Source organism: Triturus cristatus, chromosome 3_2 (genome assembly GCF_964204655.1).
Source record: "Triturus cristatus chromosome 3_2, aTriCri1.1, whole genome shotgun sequence".
NCBI lineage: Eukaryota > Metazoa > Chordata > Amphibia > Caudata > Salamandridae > Triturus > Triturus cristatus.
This window is the reverse complement of record NC_140584.1, coordinates 450,447,580-450,465,350: the sequence shown is the minus strand read 5'-3', so window position 1 is coordinate 450,465,350 and position 17,771 is coordinate 450,447,580. Positions and strand designations below refer to the sequence as shown.

Sequence of the window (17,771 nt, the reverse complement as noted above, 5' to 3'; positions counted from 1 at the left end):
CAGTTCTCTTCAGGGGTCCTGACTAGGCAGGGAACACAGACGGTTAACGTGATCCCAGAGTTAGAGGTTGAAGGCAAGGCTAGGTCACGAGGTAGGGGGTAGTATCAACTGTGGGGGGAGAAAAAGCAGGCCCTAAGAACAGTCAGTTCTCCCCCCCTCCAGCGCACCTACCTCCCCACTCAGGTGCCTTGCTCCTGACCACCTCACTTCACACCTTCCACCCCACCTAAAATGGCCGACGCAACTCACCTCTATATATAGCCTGGGCCCTGACTGTCCAGAGGGCTCCAGAAGGTTCTGGAACTCCTCATGCCAGCCTATGGCCCAGGTTCTGAGGTGACAGTTTAGGCCAGCATTTTGTGGAAGAGCTCTCTCCCTCCCTCCATTTTAGGGAAGCACCTTGCGCCACACCATCAATTAGTGATAATGGGGTGCCCAGAGCCTCAAAGTCAACACCAAAAAAAAACTAGTGGACAGAAAAATTAGAGGGTAAAGGAAGAAAAAATGAGGAGGGGACAGCCAGAGGACTGGCAGGTCTAACACGCGTCCCCCCCAGCTGAAAGTGGGGAGAGCTACCCAATCCCTTGGGAGTTCTCTTCACTAAGGCGGAAATACCTGGAGAGACCGTCAGCATTGGCGTGGTCCACTCCTGGCCGATGTTCCACCCTAAAGTCCATTCCCTGTAGGGAGATGGACCACCTCAACAACTTAGGATTCTCGCCCCTCATTTGCATCAGCCACCTGAGGGGTCGTGGTCGGTCTGAACCAGGAAGTGCGAGCCAAACAGGTATGGCCGCAACTTCTTCAGAGCCCACACCACCGCAAAAGCCTCCCTCTCAATTGCACTCCACCTCTGTTCCCGGGGGAGTAGTCTCCTAGATAGGAAAACCACAGGTTGGTCCAGACCCTCTTCATTGAGCTGCGACAGCACTGCCCCGATGCCATGCTCCGACGCATCCATTTGGACGATGAATTCTTTGGAGAAGTCAGGGGCCCTGAGGACAGGCGCCGCACACATTACTTGTTTCAGGGTGTCAAAGGCTCGTTGACACACCTCGGTCCAGATTACCCGTCGAGGGTGCTTCTTTGATGTAAGCTCAGTCAAGGGAGCCACGATAGTACCATACCCCTTGACGAAGCGTCGGTAGTAACCGGTGAGACCCAGAAAGGCTCGGACCTCCGTCTGATTCTTGGGGGGTTCCCAGGCCATAATGGTTTCGATCTTAGCCTGGAGGGGTTGCACCTTGCCGACACACCAAGTGACCGAGGTACACTACAGACCCCTGCCAGATCTGGCATTTGCTAGCCTTAATCGTCAGACCCGCCTGCTGCAGGGCCTGAAGGACAGCCTGAAGGTGACACAAATGGTCCTCCCAGCTGCTGCTGAAGACGGCGATGTCATCCAGGTAAGCAGCCGAGAAAGCCTCCATCCCGGAGAGGACCTGGTTCACCAGCCGCTGAAAAGTGGCAGGGGCGTTCTTGAGCCCAAAGGGCATCACGCAGAACTGGTAGTGACCCTCAGGTGTGGAGAAGGCTGACCTTTCCTTTGCTCCATCTGTCAGGGAGATCTGCCAGTACCCGGATGTAAGGTCAAAGGTACTCAGATATTGGGCAGCTCCCAGCCGGTCAATGAGCTCATCCGTCCTCGGGATAGGATGAGCATCGGTCTTCGTCACAGAGTTCAGTCCCCTGTAATCCACACAGAACCTGAGTTCTGGGGTAGTGCCCGGTGGGGCAGCTTTAGGTACCAGTACCACCGGACTGGACTAGGGACTGCTTGAAGGTTCAATCACTCCCAGCTCCAGCATCTTGGTGACTTCACCATGGATGCTAGCCTTCACCTTATCCGACAAGCGGTAGGACTTGGACTTCACAGGTGGGCTGTCCCCTGTGCCACATCATGGGTACACAGATGAGTCCTTCCCGGGATAAGTGAGAACAGTGAAGCATCCTGCTCCAGGACCTAGCGGCAGTCTCTCCGCTGTTCGGTAGTTAGAGATGGTGAGAGGATCACTCCCTCTACCGACCCATCCTTCTCTTGGGATGCGAAAAGATCAGGTAGAGGTTCACTTTCCTCTTCCTCTGACCCATCAGTCACCATCATCAAAGTGACCTCTGATTTCTCTTGATAGGGCTTGAGGCGGTTGACATGGAGCACCCGATGGGGCTGCCTGGGGGTCTTAAGATCCACCACATAGGTGACCTTGCCCTTCTTCTCAATCACCTCAAAGGGGCCTGACCAGCAATCCTGGAGGGTGCTATGCTCCCCAGGCTCCATGACCCACACCTTCTGGCCAGGCTCCAGCTCCACTGGGTGAGCATTTTGGTCATACCATTCCTTCATTACCTTCTGGCTGGCTTCTAGGTTTTCGGAAGCTTGCTTCCACAACCTAGCCATTTGGCTACGAAAGGCCAGCATGTAGCTCACCACATCCGGGGGATGTTTTCTGGGAGTCTTTTCCCATCCATCCTTCACCAGGCTGAGGGGTCCACAAACAGGGTGTCCATACAACAGCTCAAAGGGGCTGAAGCCCACTCCCTTCTGTGGTACCTCCCTGTAGGAGAACAGCAAACAAGGCAGGAGGACGTCCCATTTCCTCCGCAGGCTCTCGGGCAGGCTCCTGATCATGCCCTTCAAGGTTTTGTTAAACCTCTCCACCAGACCATTGGTCTGGGGGTGATAGGGGGTGGAGAACCGGTAAGTGACTCCACACTCTTTCCACATAGCCCGCATGTATGCTGACATGTAGTTGGTACCTCTGTCAGATACGACTTCCTTGGGGAACCCCATCCGGGTGAAAATCCCCTTCAGGGCCCGTGCCACCGCAGGTGCGGTAATGGTCCTCAGAGGAATAGCCTCTGGGTACCGGGTGGCATGATCCACCAGAACCAGGATAAACCTTTGACCGGCAGACGTTGGTGGATCCAATGGCCCAACAATGTCGATGCCCACCCTTTCAAAGGGGATGCCAACGACAGGCAGTGGTTCCAGGGGAGCCTTCAGCTTCACCCCTGTTTTCCCACTAGCTTGGCAGGTAACACACGTCCTACAAAAAGTGTCAGACGTAATCCTCATCTGAGGCCAGTAAAAGTGAGGGACAAGCCGAGCAAAGGTCTTGTCCTGTCCCAAGTGTCCTGCTAAGGTTATCTCGTGAGCCAATTCCAAAAGGAAGGCTCGGTAACGCTGGGGAACCACCAAGGCCCGGGATGATCCATGCACCGGAGCCTTGGGTTCGCTATAGAGGAGTCCATCTTCCCAGTATATGTGGAAGTTCCCCGAATCGTTACCCACTGCCTGGGCTTCGGCCTGCCGCCATAAGCCCTCAAGGGTGGGGCACTCCTTCTGGGCCTGACAAAACTCCTCCCTGGTAGGTCCTCCCTCCACCTGCCATTCTGCAGGGGTAGGTAAGCCCTCCAGGGAAGTCACATCCCCCTCTGTGGACTCCGGCACCACCTCAGTTGCCCCATCCACCTTACGAGGTGCAGATGCCGGGGCAGGCTTCCCCTGTCCCCGTTTACCCTTTTTGGCAGCTGGTTGGGCCTTTGTCCCAGGCTCCAACCTCTGTGAACTCCCCCTCTGGGCAGTCACGGACCGCGTGTTGGCACAAGTCCACTCAGGCGAACCCAACATCTCCATATGAGCCTTGAACTCGACCTCCTTCCAGGCCGTATGTTCAAGGTCATTTCCCAACAGACAGTCGACCGGCATGGCAGGGCTTACCGCAACTCGTAGAGGACCCGTAACCCCTCCCCACTCAAAGGGAATCTGGGCCACCGGATAGTGACCCTCTCGGTTGTCAGCCATCACAACCGGGTGGACTACCTTGGGAACCACCTGCTCTGGGGACACCATCTGACTCCTTACCATGGTCATGCTGGCTCCTGTGTCCCTCAGAGCCTGTACCCTCTGGGCATTGATGGTGACCCATTGCCTGTACTTGGTGGTATTCGAGGGCACATGGGTCTTAGGAACCATCTCGCAATCTCCCAGGGACACTAATGTTAGCCCTGCCCACTCACCTCCCTGATCAAGGGGCAACTCCTCCCCGAGCACTACACTCGCCACCCCAGGGCTCTTTCCTCCAGTGGGAGGGTGTGGTCTCTTGGGACACTTGGTATCCCCCTTGTAGTGCCCAATCTCGCCACACTCATAACAACGGATAACCCTAGGCAGCTGACCACGGTCAGAATAAGGGGGTTTGTGGGGGCCAACCTTAGGAGGGAATCCTGATCCCTTTCCCTGCGAATTCTTTTGGGGGCCTTTAGGGAACTCTCTCTTTTTGTCTCCCCCCTCTTTCTTCTGGGAGCGCCCTGTCCAGTCCCTTGGGAATTCCCCCAATTCCTTTTGAAGACACCCGGGTACTAACCCAGATGTCCGCCTCCTCCGCAAGCTTCCTAGGATTAGTTAGCTTGCTGTCCACCAGGTGTTGACGCAGCTCCGGAACACTTTTCTCGAGGAGGTGCTCCCTCAAAAATAGGTTATACAACCCCTCGTAGTCTTTCACCTCACTGCCCTGAACCAAGCCCTCCAAAGCCTTTTTGGCGTAGTCCAGAAAGTCCACCCAATTCTGGGCGGCCAGCTTTTGGCTACCCCGGAATCTCTGCCTGTATTTCTCAGGGGTCAGCCCAAACTTCCTAATCAAGGCGACCCTCATGGTGGGGTAATTAGTCTGCTCCCGTTATTCTAGGGCTAAAAGGGCATCCCTCCCCACCGGAGGCATGTACCTGTACAGACCACCCCCCCACTGAGCTTCCAGGATCCCATGGGCTCGTAAGGAGACCTCATAGGCAGCCAACCACTTGGCGATGTTGTCCCCAACACCGTAGCTGGCAACTACGTCCTTTGGCAAGTGGGGTCTAGGTTCCCTGGTGACTTCTTTCTGTACGCTGCCACCAACAGGACTACGGGGGCCCCGAACTGAAGGGCCTTGAGATCCAATTCTTTCAAATGGAGCTCATGAAGGAACCTCCGCTCTTCCCTCTCCTTCTCCAAGCGGGCTAATTCCATCCTGAATTGCCTCTCCTCCCTCCTATCGGCTAAATCAGCCGAAGACAGGCTTCCCCCTGAAGCGCTACTACCGGCCCCTTGAAGGTGCCCTGGGTCCTGCATCCATATTGCTGCTCTTAGGGGGGAAAAGTGATTCTGTCCCTTCCGTGGTGTCCGGTTCTGGTCCCTCCTCCTCCCGTCCCCCGCTAGGGTGGGCCATCACCCAGGCTCTCAAGCTAGTCTGGAGCTCCTCTTTCTTTGCTCCCCGCTTGGAAAATACCCCCCTCTCCTGGCAGAATTACTTTAACTGGGCCACAGTGTACTTTTCTAGACTACCCAGCTCAAACTCCATCCTGCCAGATGGGGCCCTAAACAATGAGGAAAAGGACTCAGAAGGTAAGAAGGACCTTCTTTCAAGAAAAAGCCCCACCACAGGACAGGGATAATTTCAGGAAATCCAATCAGGGAGACAACCTGGAGAAAACTCCAATAAAAACTAAAATCCGGTGTAGGGTGCGTAGCGCACACTGAATTGCTGATAAGTGGACGCAAGCACAAGCTCAGAATCCCACCGCTGAACACCAACTTGTTGGACCTAAAGACCTTTGGTAGCTTGGCTCAGGTGATAAGGCTTCATTCCGGAGTATTATGTCGTGCTTGCATTCCACTCACCTCAGCACTCTAGCGTACCACCACTAAAAACGACACTACACCAAGGAATTTAGAGAAATTAGAAAAGCTTTATCTTCTCTTTTATCATTCTTTTCCTTTCCTTTCACGTGGCCCTAATTAGCTTTTATCCGCTTCACATTAGGGTCTACACATTTCTTCGTGACCAGATTGGCATTGCATAAACATTTTAAATCTGTTATGAAATCAAGCACGCCACCTGATGATCAATCACAGTACCGCCAATTCAATAGTGCTTTGGACAGAGACATTAAATATAGCACTACCTATAGCGAATTCATAGCGCCTTAAATAGAGTGTCTAAACATAGCACTTCACATAGCGATTTCCTACCACTTTAAATAGAGTCTTTAGACATAGCGCATTACTTGGCGATCTCATAGTACTTTGAGTAGAGTCATTAACTATAGCGCTTCACTTATTTAACACATAGCACTTCAAGTAGAGACATTAAATATAGCGCTTCACTTAGTATTCACATAGCACTTTGAGTAGAGTCATTAACTATAGCGCTTCACTTATGGATCACATAGCACTTCAAGTAGAGACATTAAATATAGCGCTTCACTTAGCAATCACATAGTACTTTGAGTAGAGTCATTAACTATAGCGCTTCACTTATGGATCACATAGCACTTCAAGTAGAGACATTAAATATAGCGCTTTACTTAGCGATCACATAGTACTTTGAGTAGAGTCATTAAATATAGCGCTTCACTTATGCTTTTCATCAAGGGGACCAAGCGCTGAGCATTGAACTGGCTACCTCCTTAGGGGACTCATGTTGACTGGGGAGTCAGTTATTTCCACTCTGGGGGCCAACGTTTAGTATTACACTGGCACGAATTCACTGGGCCATGGTTCGACCGCTTCCCCACTCCGCGGTAGTTGCAGGGCCAAGCAGGCCCGACGATCGGATTCCCCGGGGGAGGGGCGTGCACTGGGCTTCTCCCAGGCCTCCAGCCCTCCTCCCCAGGGTTTACCTCAGACTTCGGCCTTACCGGCACTTGCGAAGATCCTCCGTCAGCCGTGCAGGTTTCCCGGCGATATCCGGGTTGGTCACACCTCTCGAGGCTCCGCACTGACGACGCACCATAGCCAGGGTGCGCCCGCAGCCGCCAATGACAGTGCGGCCTGCGGGGCCGCAGCCCAGTCAGCGAGTGGTGAAGCGGTGGGGGCGGCGTTTGACAGTCCGCCCCCGTCAGGTGACAGGAGACACTGGCTTCTGGCCTACGCGGCCTCGATTAGTCTGCTCGGCCTAACAAGGCCCTCCCTGAACTCTAGCAGCCTCCTCAGCCCTGGGGGCCACGCAAACTCAGCTGTGACGTCAGCGACAGGGCCCCGGGCTTCTCCGCGGGCCCCAGCAATAGCAGGGACAATCTTTCCGGCCCCCAGGCCACAGTGGTGAGTTCTTTAAGGATCTCCTCAATGGGGGGTGTAGAAATTAAGGCCAGGCCTACAGTTTGAGGGGTGGTGAATAGTTTGACACCCAGTGCCCCCTACTCTCACAGGCAGAGACGTTTTAATGCATGGGCCAAGTGGGCTCTGGCCCCAGGCCCCAGCCTTTCAGGGGGCCCCCTGGCAGTCATCTCCATTCTCCAGACTTTTGCCCTCATGACCTTGCAAATTTCTTAAACAGATTGTTTTAACCCCTTCGATGCTGCGCAGATTCCGCCGCTGTGCTGACGGAATCTTGCGCGGGTGTGGTCATGACGGAATGGTTCCGTCATGAGCACAGCTCAACCGTGGGTCATGACGGAACCATTCCGTCATGAGCACCGAAGGGGTTAAATACTGTTTTCCTTTACTTTATTTTTTATGTAGCTGGTGTGTGAGAGTCTAGTACTGCCATTTTGCAGAGAAATGTTGTGTTTATGTTTCATGCAATATACATAAAAAAAAGTTTCTTTTATATCAAACAAGGCCTAACATATAAGAAATGGGAGGGCATCACAGGGATTATTTGCAGCAATATTGGTGAGCTGCTGGTGTGGTACAATATTTAAAACACACATAACTATCCCTGAATATTAGATGTAAACACATTCAGGGCCTTATTTATGAGAAGTGATGCATCGCTGTGTGAAAACAGGGATGCGTCAATTCTTAGTGCGCCCTCCTTGCGACATGATGGATGCATCATAGTTACTGTATGACGCATCATGTCGCAAGGAGTTACAGATACGTCAGTATTTCTGACGTATCTGTAAGCGCAACAGTGATGCATTGCTGGGGTGTGTTTGAAAATAGATACAAATCCAGCGATGTGTCTTTTCACATGGGACAGCCCCACGTGAAAGAGAATGCATCAGTCTTACACCTGCCGTGAGGCAGGGGTAAGATATTGACGCAATGGGGTCCAAGAAGCGGCGCACTGAGTTCTCATAGATTTCAATGCGCCACTTCTGCAAGGCTTCTTGCGGGGTAACACCCACCCTGCATACATTATACCTGGCGCAGGTATAATGCGGTGCAGGGGTTTACAAAGTGACGCATCTGCCTAGATGCGTTACTTTGTAAATAGTGTGCAACATGCAAATTTTTTACGCTGCCGGTGCGTCACAAAAAGTGACAGTAGGAGGAAAACATTCATGAAAGACCCATCAGTTATTAAAAAGCCAGGTTTTTAAGTTCTTCCTGAAAGAGAGTAGGTCTGTGGCTAGTCTCAGAAACTCAGGGAGTCTTTTCCACAATTTTGCGCCTAGAAAGGCGAGGAATCTGCCTCCAGTGCAGGCATGGCATATTTTAGGCACGATGGCCAGGTTGGCATTGGAAGATCTTAGGGGTCTAGATGTTGTGTAGCGATTAGCGCGCTTATTTAGTTAGCTGGCTCTTAAGCCATGGAAAGCTTTAAAGAAGATGGTCATCGCTATGAAGTCGATCTGTTCTTTATGCGGAGCCAGTGTAGAGACTTAAGAATAGGGGTCATACTAGATCTGGGTTTAGGTCTCAGGATGGCTCTGGCTGCCGCATTTTGTACCACTTGTAGGCGCTGGATTATGGATTTGGGAAGACCGAGGTACAAGCTGATGACATAGTCAAGCTTTGATGTAATCAGAGCCTGCTCCACAATCTTTCTACTCTCAAGCGGTAACAGTAGCAGGAATTTAGTTGGCATCCGGAGCATGCCAAAGCAAGCGCAAGTTTTTGACTTTCTCCTTTTCTGCGGGCGGGGGTGGCTGATCTTTTTGTCACCAAGAGCGTTTCTGGATTACCAAAGAAAACAACTTCAGTTTTGTCAGGATTGCACTTCAGCTGATTGATCTTAAGCCAGTTAAAAACCTTTGTGAGGAAAGTCCTAATCATTGCCCGTCAAAGTTGGTTCCTTTTTCACATGTAAAACTCAGCTGAGTGTCATCAGCACAGGAAACTATTTTGACGCCCTCTTCCTCTACCAGAAACTCAAGGGGGGATAGATATATATTAAAAAGGGTAGGACTGAGAATGGAGCCCTGAGAGACACCTACATTCATGGCCGGAACCGGGGATAAGAAAGGGGGGAGCCAGATGTCCTGAGATCTATTTGCCAAGAAGGATGACATCCATGTTAAGGCGGTCCCCCCAGGCCGATGCTAGCAAGTCTCTCCAGGAGCCTCTCATGTGGGACTGTATTGAAGGCCGCCGACAGATCGAGCAGTATCAGAACAGCCTTGCCTCCCTGGTCCAGCTTACCCTTGAGAAATTCAGTCACTTCCAGCAAAGCGGACTCCGTACTGTAAATAGCCCTAAAACCGGATTGGGACTCAGGAAGGAGCTTCCCATCTTCAATGGGTTTTTGGAGGGCCTTGTTTACATGCTGCTCTAATACTTAGGAGAGAGCAGGAAGAAGGGAGATTGGCCTGTAGTTGTCAGGGTCCGTCAGTTTGGCGTTAGCCTTTTTTATCAGTATAAGAATCTTAGCATTCTTCCAGAATTTCAGCATGTTCCCTGAGGAGAGGGAAGCATTAAAGAGCTGGTTTACCATGGGGTTCATGGTGGGAGCTAATAGGTTCAGGATATTCGCTGGACATGGGTCGATAGGAGAGCCAGACTTAATGCTTTGGAGAAGGGTCAGTGATTCTTCAAGCTGAAACTCAGGGAAAGCTAGTAAAGATGGAGGATCCAAGAGGTGAAATTTGTTATTAGAACTAAGGTAGAAGGTCAGTTCTTCCTCTGAGATGTTAGTGAATGCTTGTTTGATCACGAGAGAGCTTTTTGTGGAAGAATTGAGCTATTTGCTTAGACCAATCTTCTGTGCATGACCCTTCCTTTGTCCCGGCTTTCGGGGCGGTAAATGATTTAACTATGCTAAAGATTTCCTTACTCTTATTTTGGGCATTTTCTATCTTGGTTTGAAAGAAGTTTTTCTTGGCTGCCTTTACGAGAATGTAATGAGTTTTTAAGGTGTCTTTATACACCTTCCTGTCCTAAGGTGCATAGGATTTACGCCATTTCCGTTCCATTTTTCTACAATTGTTTTTGCTACATCTAAGGGAACCGTAAAACTATGGAGCTGGTGGGGCCCACCTCTTTGAGGAGTGGGAAACCACCGATACCGCTGCACCGATGTTGGTTCGGAGCCATGAATCTATTGAGAGGGCGTCCGAGTCGGGGTAGCCAGACAGCTCCGGTGAGGAATAACTGAGGGCGTCTGCTAACATTGGGATGGATATTTTATGGAATGTCCTGTAATTAGGGACCCTCTGCCCTGCGTTAGCCCGAGGGGCAGTGGCAGAGTTGGGAATGATGAATTTTAATAGGTGGTGGTCAGACCAGGTAATGAGAAGAAGTAAGCTTACTGGTCTGTCAAAGTTGTGAAAAATGTGGTCGAGGGTATGGACCTTCTCATGGGTGGCTGAAGAAATACATGGAAACATGTTGCAGGCCTGCAGCGTCTCCAATAAGGGAAATTGTTTGAGGGTCTTTTCTATTATCCATATGTATATTGAGATCTCCCACAACAAGGCAGTTGTTGTATTTTAAGGCCAGGGAGGTGGTGGATGTATTAAGCGTAGTAATAAAATTTCCAATTGCACTGGGAGGTCTGTAAATCAGAAAACCAGCTATGCTATGATGGGGGGATAAGGTTGAGCGGAAGCCTGAGGACTCTGCGCCCTCAATGTTTTCCATCGGGATGGGAGAGCAGTCTAGTTTTTTATTGTAAATTATGGGGACACCGCCCCCCTTCCCACTCGGTCGTTCCCTCCTAAGGATTTTATAACCCGTAGGGATGGCGGAGGTGATAGTAGGGTTGGTGGCTTCAGACAGCCAGGTCTCAGTGAGAAATAAGAGATAAGGCTGTTCATCTAAAAGTAGGTCATAAATGTGTGGTTCATGCATTTGCATGGAGCGACAATTTAAAAGTGTGGCCTTTAAGTCCTCTGTTTTCTTATTGTTTTTACACTTATTGTTGCGTGGGAGGATCTTGGGTGCACGTTTCCTTGGCTGGAGGAGACCAGTTGCACTTATTGCGTTGAAAGTCTACCTCCAAGCTCGGATCAGCCGCTGTACACTGACATAATGGTAGCCGCCTAAGGCTAAGCGGTTTTTCCCTAATGTAATATAGTGAAAGAAACTCACTGGGGGGGAACTGGGCAGCATGGCTGGCGCCGGACGCCTCCAGGATGCTGACGGGCGTCTGTGTGCATCGGGAAAATTTAGGCTAATGCCTATGATGCAAACTGGATCGCTAATGCAGCTGAGGAAGCGGAAACTGTGACGGCGGAAGTGAGGGGCCCAATAGTAGCCCCAGCCCTCCGCTCAATCGGTGTATCAGCCGCGGCGGACAAGGACTGGAGGAAAAGCGAGATGCGAATCGGAGCAGCTAAGGAGGTGTAGGCAAGCAGAATCAAGTAAAGTGCAAGTGCGCATAGGTAGGAGAAATTGTTAAAAAGCACAGAGTAATTCAGCCACATATATACAAGTTAAAAAGTATTAAAAACCTAGTAGCAGGGCAGGGAACACTAAATCCTACCGCTGTCAGCTGCGCGCATCTGTTTACATCGGGGAAAATATAGCCTAATGCCCATGATGCAAACTAGATCGCTAACGCAGCTGAGGAAGCGGAAACTGCGTGGGAAACAGGGGCTCAATTTGTATCATAAATTCAAAGCTGTTCTGCACAGGGGCCCCCAAAATATGTTTGGCCCAGGGCCCCCAAAATCCTTAAGATGTCTCTGCTCACAGGGTCGCCTCAGCTAAGCAAAGTCAGGGAAATGGTGGATAAGGTCGGTGAAGGTCACTCTCTTACTCAGTTCTCTTCAGGGGTCCTGACTAGGCGGGGAACATAGACGGTTAACGTGATCCCAGAGTTAGAGGTTGAAGGCAAGTCTAGGTCACGAGGTAGGGGGTAGTTTCAACTGTGGGGGGAGAAAAAGCAGGCCCTAAGAACAGTCAGTTCTCCCCCCCCCTCCAGCGCACCTACCTCCCCACTCAGGTGCCTTGCTCCTGACCACCTCACTTCACACCTTCCACCCCACCTAAAATAGCCGACGCAACTCACCTCTATATATATCCTGGGCCCTGACTGTCCAGAGGGGTCCAGAAGGTTCTGGAACTCCTCATGCCAGCCTATGGCCCAGGTTCTGAGGTGACAGTTTAGGCCACCATTTTGTGGAAGAGCTCTCTCCCTCCCTCCATTTTAGGGAAGCACCTTGCGCCACACCATCAATTAGTGATAATGGGGTGCCCAGAGTCTAAGTCAACACCAAAAAAAACTAGTGGACAGAAATATTAGAGGGTAAAGGAAGAAAAAATGAGGAGGGGACAGCCAGAGGACTAGCAGGTCTGACAGGGATCATATACATTGTTATATTCTGGTGTGTGTTTTTCCTTTTTAAGAAACACTACTACCTTTCTTTTTGCTTTTGTACTACTGTGTTTGTTTGAGACTTCTGAAAAGAGACAAATTGTCTATCTGTGTTGGGACTTAAAAGCGTTTTGGAACTTTTTGACCTCCAGACTTTCACCAGGAACAATCCATTTGTTTCATCCTACTGAGAGGGCTCCAGCGTGGTCACCCTCAAATCATGCCTAGGTCCCAGTCTCCAGCTTCCATTGACTAACTTTGGCGCTTTGCATTTTTGGACTCTCTTTATGCTTAAACCTTTAGAAATTCATTACACGGGATCCTGGATTTTTTAAGTGAAGGCGTCCGTCTTTTTTAATTTAACCTATTTTATGTTTCTAATTTGGTTTAATAAGAAAGGAATAAGGGAAGGGGTGAAGGGGAAAGAGAAAGGAATGGAAAGGAAAAGGAAAAGGAAAAGGAAAAGGAAAAGGAAAAGGAAAAGGAAAAGGAAAAGGAAAAGGAAAAGGAAAAGGAGAAGGAAAAGGAAAAAGAAATGAAAGGGAAAGGAAAGGAAAGGGAAAGGGAAAAGGGTTAGTGAATGAAAAAAGGGAGTTGCTAAGGAAGAAAAAATAGACAAATGAGGATGAGAGATGGAACTTGTGTATGAATGGAAAGGTTTTGATCAAAACGCTACATGGAGCGACTCCCTGCTCGTGTTCTCATGACATTTACAACAAAACGGTATTTTGGCAATAGGCGCACGTTTAAGCAATTCATAGATATGCCGCTTTAATTTGCATTCCCGGTGTTGCATGATGAAGGGGCTCAAGTCTTGACCTGAATGTCTGGTTGGTTATTAGCCTAGAAAGTCGATGTATAAGGCGCCTGCGCAGTGGGGACACCGGGAGAACAGGTCACCCCCGTGTGCCTGGCCGACAACTGGGCAGGCACCGTGGGGCCCTCGGTCTGCGCGAGTCCAGGGGGGGTCGCCCTGGCATTGCTTGGCTAGGAGAGCACAACACTGAAGGGTGAGGTGCAGCCATTGCAGCCGGTGAGGTGGATGCACGTCTTCCTGCGGAGGGTGAAGGACACACACTGCAGGGGGGGGGGAATCTTCTCCCAGGGACATGGCAGCAAGGAGGTTCGCCGCCCGACACTGCTGCTCGTCTACCCCAGCCCAGGCCGGTGAGGAGGGTGAGGGTCAGAGGCTGACATCTGTGGCTGCGGGAGCGCACCTTGACTAATTCTGGCTGAATGCCCTCCAGGCTTGGCCGCTGCACCTGTCAACGGGAAAGACGGAGTCTGAGGCATCACCTGCAGGACCCGAGCACCCTCGGGGAGGCGGATGGCTCCTGCTCTGCACGAGCCCTGAGCGGGGTCCGCGAAGAGGGCAAGAGCACAGTCCGCGGATCACGTCTGCACCACTGTAGTGTGAAGGAGGGACGGAGATCAACCGCAGATATCAGAGGGGTGAACCTACACCGCCGATGGGAGGGGGAGCCGAGCCTCCCAGATCCTGCGCCGTTCATTGGACGGGAGGACTGGATCTGGAGATCCAGTGGCCCTCATTGAAAAGAAGAGGGAGAGGCAGCGCCTGCTGAATTCACCAACAGTGGTGAGGGGAGGGAGAGACAGACAGACCCTGCAGGCTTCACCAGCACTGGCAACGGGAGAGGGGCAGAGCCTGCAGGATACAGAGCCACTGGTGACAGCAGACAGACAGCGGCGGCAGGATTCACCCTCAGTGAAGAGAGGAGGGACAGGCATATCCTGCAGAATTCACCCCCACCAACGAGAGGGGAGAGGCAGACCCCGCGGGTACATCACCACTGACAGACAACGGCAGAGGAAGAGGACCCCGCAACATCCAGCGCGACAGATCGAAGCAGGGAGAGGCGACACAACAGGGTGCATTTGCAGATGAACGGAGGTAGCAGCGGGCTCCACAGGGCTAGAGAGAGGGTAGAAGGGCCGCTATAACCAGCGCGAGAGAGAACGAACAGGTGTATGAGGCTAGACTCAGCACCACGGACAGCGGCAGCGAAGCCAATCCCAGGCCACAGCAGCACGAATAACGAGAGAGGACTCGGCACCGCTAACAACAAGAGCAAAGGCAGACTGCAGGATACACCCCACTGCCCTAACGCCAGCGGAAAGCAGATCTCCGGATAGGAGATTCATTCCCTCGAAGACGGCAAGGAGCAGCAGATCTCCGACTGTAGCAGCCCTGATAATACTGACCGTCCACCGACTTAACACTAGGAGAACAAGAACTCCGGAAAAGAGGAGGGCGCAGGAGAGCCACTGGGGCCAAGGAGCCGCAGATCTCCGGAGCTAGGTCCGCACTCTCACTGATATTATCTGCGAGTGTAAAAGACACCTAGATAAAAGGAGGGAGGAGGAAATCTACTCAGGCCAAGGAGAACTGTATCTACAGGCAATAGGAGGGAGGAGGAGACCGACTTACGCCAACAAGAAGCATATCTCTGGCCAAAAGGACAGAGAAAGAGATCTAATCTACTAAGGCAAGTGCAGCTCTCAGATCTCGGCACCCCTTTGCGCCGCGGCCCAGGTGAACACTGCCCCCCATGCTGCCCAGGCAGCCCCACAAGGGGACAATATAGGAGCCTCCCAGGGACAGCTGCTCTGTGACAGCGTCGTGCTCGGCACCCCGGCCACGGTGCAATCGGCGCTCAGCACCCCGAGAGCGGACAGCGCCACCTCCCGGGTCTCCCTGTGCGACCGAGCCCGGGGGCAGGAGTCACTGCGCGCCCCCACGGATCCCTACAGCCCCATCCATCTATACCCAGGCGCACCTGGATGCCGAGGGTACCCCCGGGATGAGCTCGGCGCCGGGCCCCGATGCTCCGATGCCCGCCCCGGCTCCCCCGCACCATGCCTAGGGGAGGGCGCCATGGGCCAGGGCGAGGAGAGCGAGCGCATCACCATCAATGTGGGGGGCACCCGGCACCAGACTTACCGCAGCACCCTGCGCACCTTGCCCGGCACGAGGCTGGCGTGGCTGGCCGAGCCCGACGCCCACGGACACTTCGACTATGACCCACGCATGGGCGAGTTCTTCTTCGACCGCCACCCAGGTGTCTTCGCGCACATCCTCAACTACTACCGCACGGGCAAGTTGCACTGCCCTGCCGACGTGTGCGGGCCGCTCTACGAAGAGGAGCTGGCCTTTTGGGGCATCGACGAGACGGACGTGGAGCCCTGCTGCTGGATGACCTACCGCCAGCACCGTGACGCCGAGGAGGCCCTCGACAGCTTCGGTGGGGGTCCCCCGGAAACGTGTGGCGACGATGGCGACGCCGACTGCACCGGAGACTCGGCCGACATGGGCGACGAGGACCTGGAGATGACCAAGCGCCTGGCCATGAGCGACTCTCCCGACGGCAAGCCCGGGGGCGTGTGGCGCCGCTGGCAGCCGCGCATCTGGGCGCTCTTCGAGGACCCCTACTCGTCCAGGTTCGCACGGGTAAGTACGAAGGAGAACCAGCCCTGCCTCTGGGACTGGGGAAGGGGGTGTGAGGCCCAGGGCCTTCCGTGCATTCTGGGCCCGCCCTGTCTCTCTTACTGGGGAAGTGTTTGTGAGGCGGCTCTGCCCTCCGCTTGTCACTAGGGCAATGCCTGTGCAGTGGTGATATCCACGGCACGTGAACGTTCTGTGCCAGCTCCACCCTTGCATTGGGGCAGTGTTTGTGAGGTGGTAATGCCCAACCAGGACTCAGCTTTCATGTGCCATGTGCCCGGAGCCCTAGCCGGTCTGAGCCTGCCTGCCACGTCCCTGTCACGGGGGCAATCTTTCTGAGGTGGGGTACCCACGTCTCCGTTCACTGGGCAGTGAGTACTTGGCACCCTGTGCCTGGGCAATTCGTGCCTGTCACGTCCTTGTTACTAGGGCAGTGCTTGTGAGGTGTCGATGTGGGTCCCGTGTTCCTACCGTGCCCGCTCTACCCTTATTATTGGGACAGGGGGTGTGAGGTCATTCTTCTTCTTGTGCCCGCTCTATCCTTAATACAGGCGCCACCTCTCTACGGTTGTAATGCCCAGGGGCAGCATATATTCATCGCCCACTCTGCACTTGTTATTGGAGCGGTATGTGTGAGGTTGTGATGTCCTGGGTTGTTGTTCCTTCAGTGTCCGCTCTGCCCTTGTTATTGGCGCAGTGTGCTGTTTGCAAAACGGTGATGCCCTGGCCCTTGTTCCTCCTGTGCCCTCTGTGCCCTTGTTATTGGGGCAGTGTTTGTAAGGTTGTGATGCCCAGACCTTGTGGTCCTTTACTGCCCGCTGTGCCTTTATTTGGACAGTGTTTCTGAGGTTGTGATGCCCAGAGCTTGTATTCGTCCAGTGTCCTCTGTGCCTTTGTTATTTGGACAGTGTTTGTGAGGTTGTGATGCCCATAACTTGTCTTCCTCCAGTGCCAGCTGTGCCCTTGTTATATGGACAGTGTTTGTGCGGTTGTGATGTCCAGACTTCGTGGTACTTTAGTGCCCTTGTTATTGGGGCAGTATCTATGAGGGTGTGATTCTCAGTGACGGTGTTTCTCCAGTGCGGTGCCCTTATTATTGGGGCAGTGTTTGCAAGGTTGTGATGCCCAGAGTTCGTGATCCTTTAGTGCTCGGTTTACTCTTGTTATAAGGGCAGTGCCTGTGACGTTGTGATGCCCAGATCTCGTGGCACTTTAGTGCCCGTGCTATTGGGACAGTATATGTGAAGGTGTGATCCTCAGGGCCAGTGTTCCTCTAGTTCCCCCTGTGCCCTTGTTATTGGGGCAGTGTTTGTAAGATTGTGTTGCCCAGATCCCGTGGTCCTTTAGAGCCCCCCCATGTCCTTTTTATAGGGGCAGTGGTTGTAAGGCTGAGATGCGCATTCTTCCGTGCCTGCTGTCTCGGCCCTTGACCAGGGGCATAACACAGACCCTGCATCCCCCGCAGTGTGGGCGGGCCCCCGAGCTGGAGGGGATCCCCTCTGCACTGTACTCATGCCGGAGAGCTCTGGATTAAATCCGGAGCGGGGGCCCCTCTGTGTACCTTGCAAGGGGGTCCCTTCAACTTTCGTTACGCCACTGCCCTTGACATCGGTTCTGCGCTTCCGACGTTTCACTCTGTCCTTCATAGTGGTGGGCGGAGGATGCGGGCGCTCCGTGCAAGGGCTGCAGGGTCTGTGCTCCACCTGCTCAGCTTGGTTGAACCTGCCTGTCCTCCCTTGTCCATGCGAACCTGTAGCGACGACTTCAGGTCTCAGATGGAAGACTCAGATGACGTCACAACCTAATTTATCTCCGCTCAGAGCGTGCGGGAACCCTGCCGCTGC

The 17,771-nt window shown here is 52.8% G+C and overlaps 1 protein-coding gene across 3 annotated transcripts in view; it reads left to right on the top strand.

Moving 5' to 3' along the window:
* Positions 1 to 14,995: 14,995 nt before the first annotated feature.
* KCNC1 (potassium voltage-gated channel subfamily C member 1) overlaps positions 14,996 to 17,771 on the top strand; it is a 305,989-nt gene continuing 303,213 nt past the window's right edge. For 2 of the 3 annotated variants that reach the window (XM_085648061.1, XM_085648062.1), the window contains exon 1: positions 15,228 to 15,933. In XM_085648061.1, coding sequence (XP_085504187.1) covers positions 15,361 to 15,933 — 573 coding nt within the window. In that variant the 5' untranslated portion in view covers positions 15,228 to 15,360. Of the gene's footprint in view, positions 15,934 to 17,771 lie in introns of all 3 variants that reach the window. The other variant, XM_085648063.1, reaches the window with a different exon arrangement.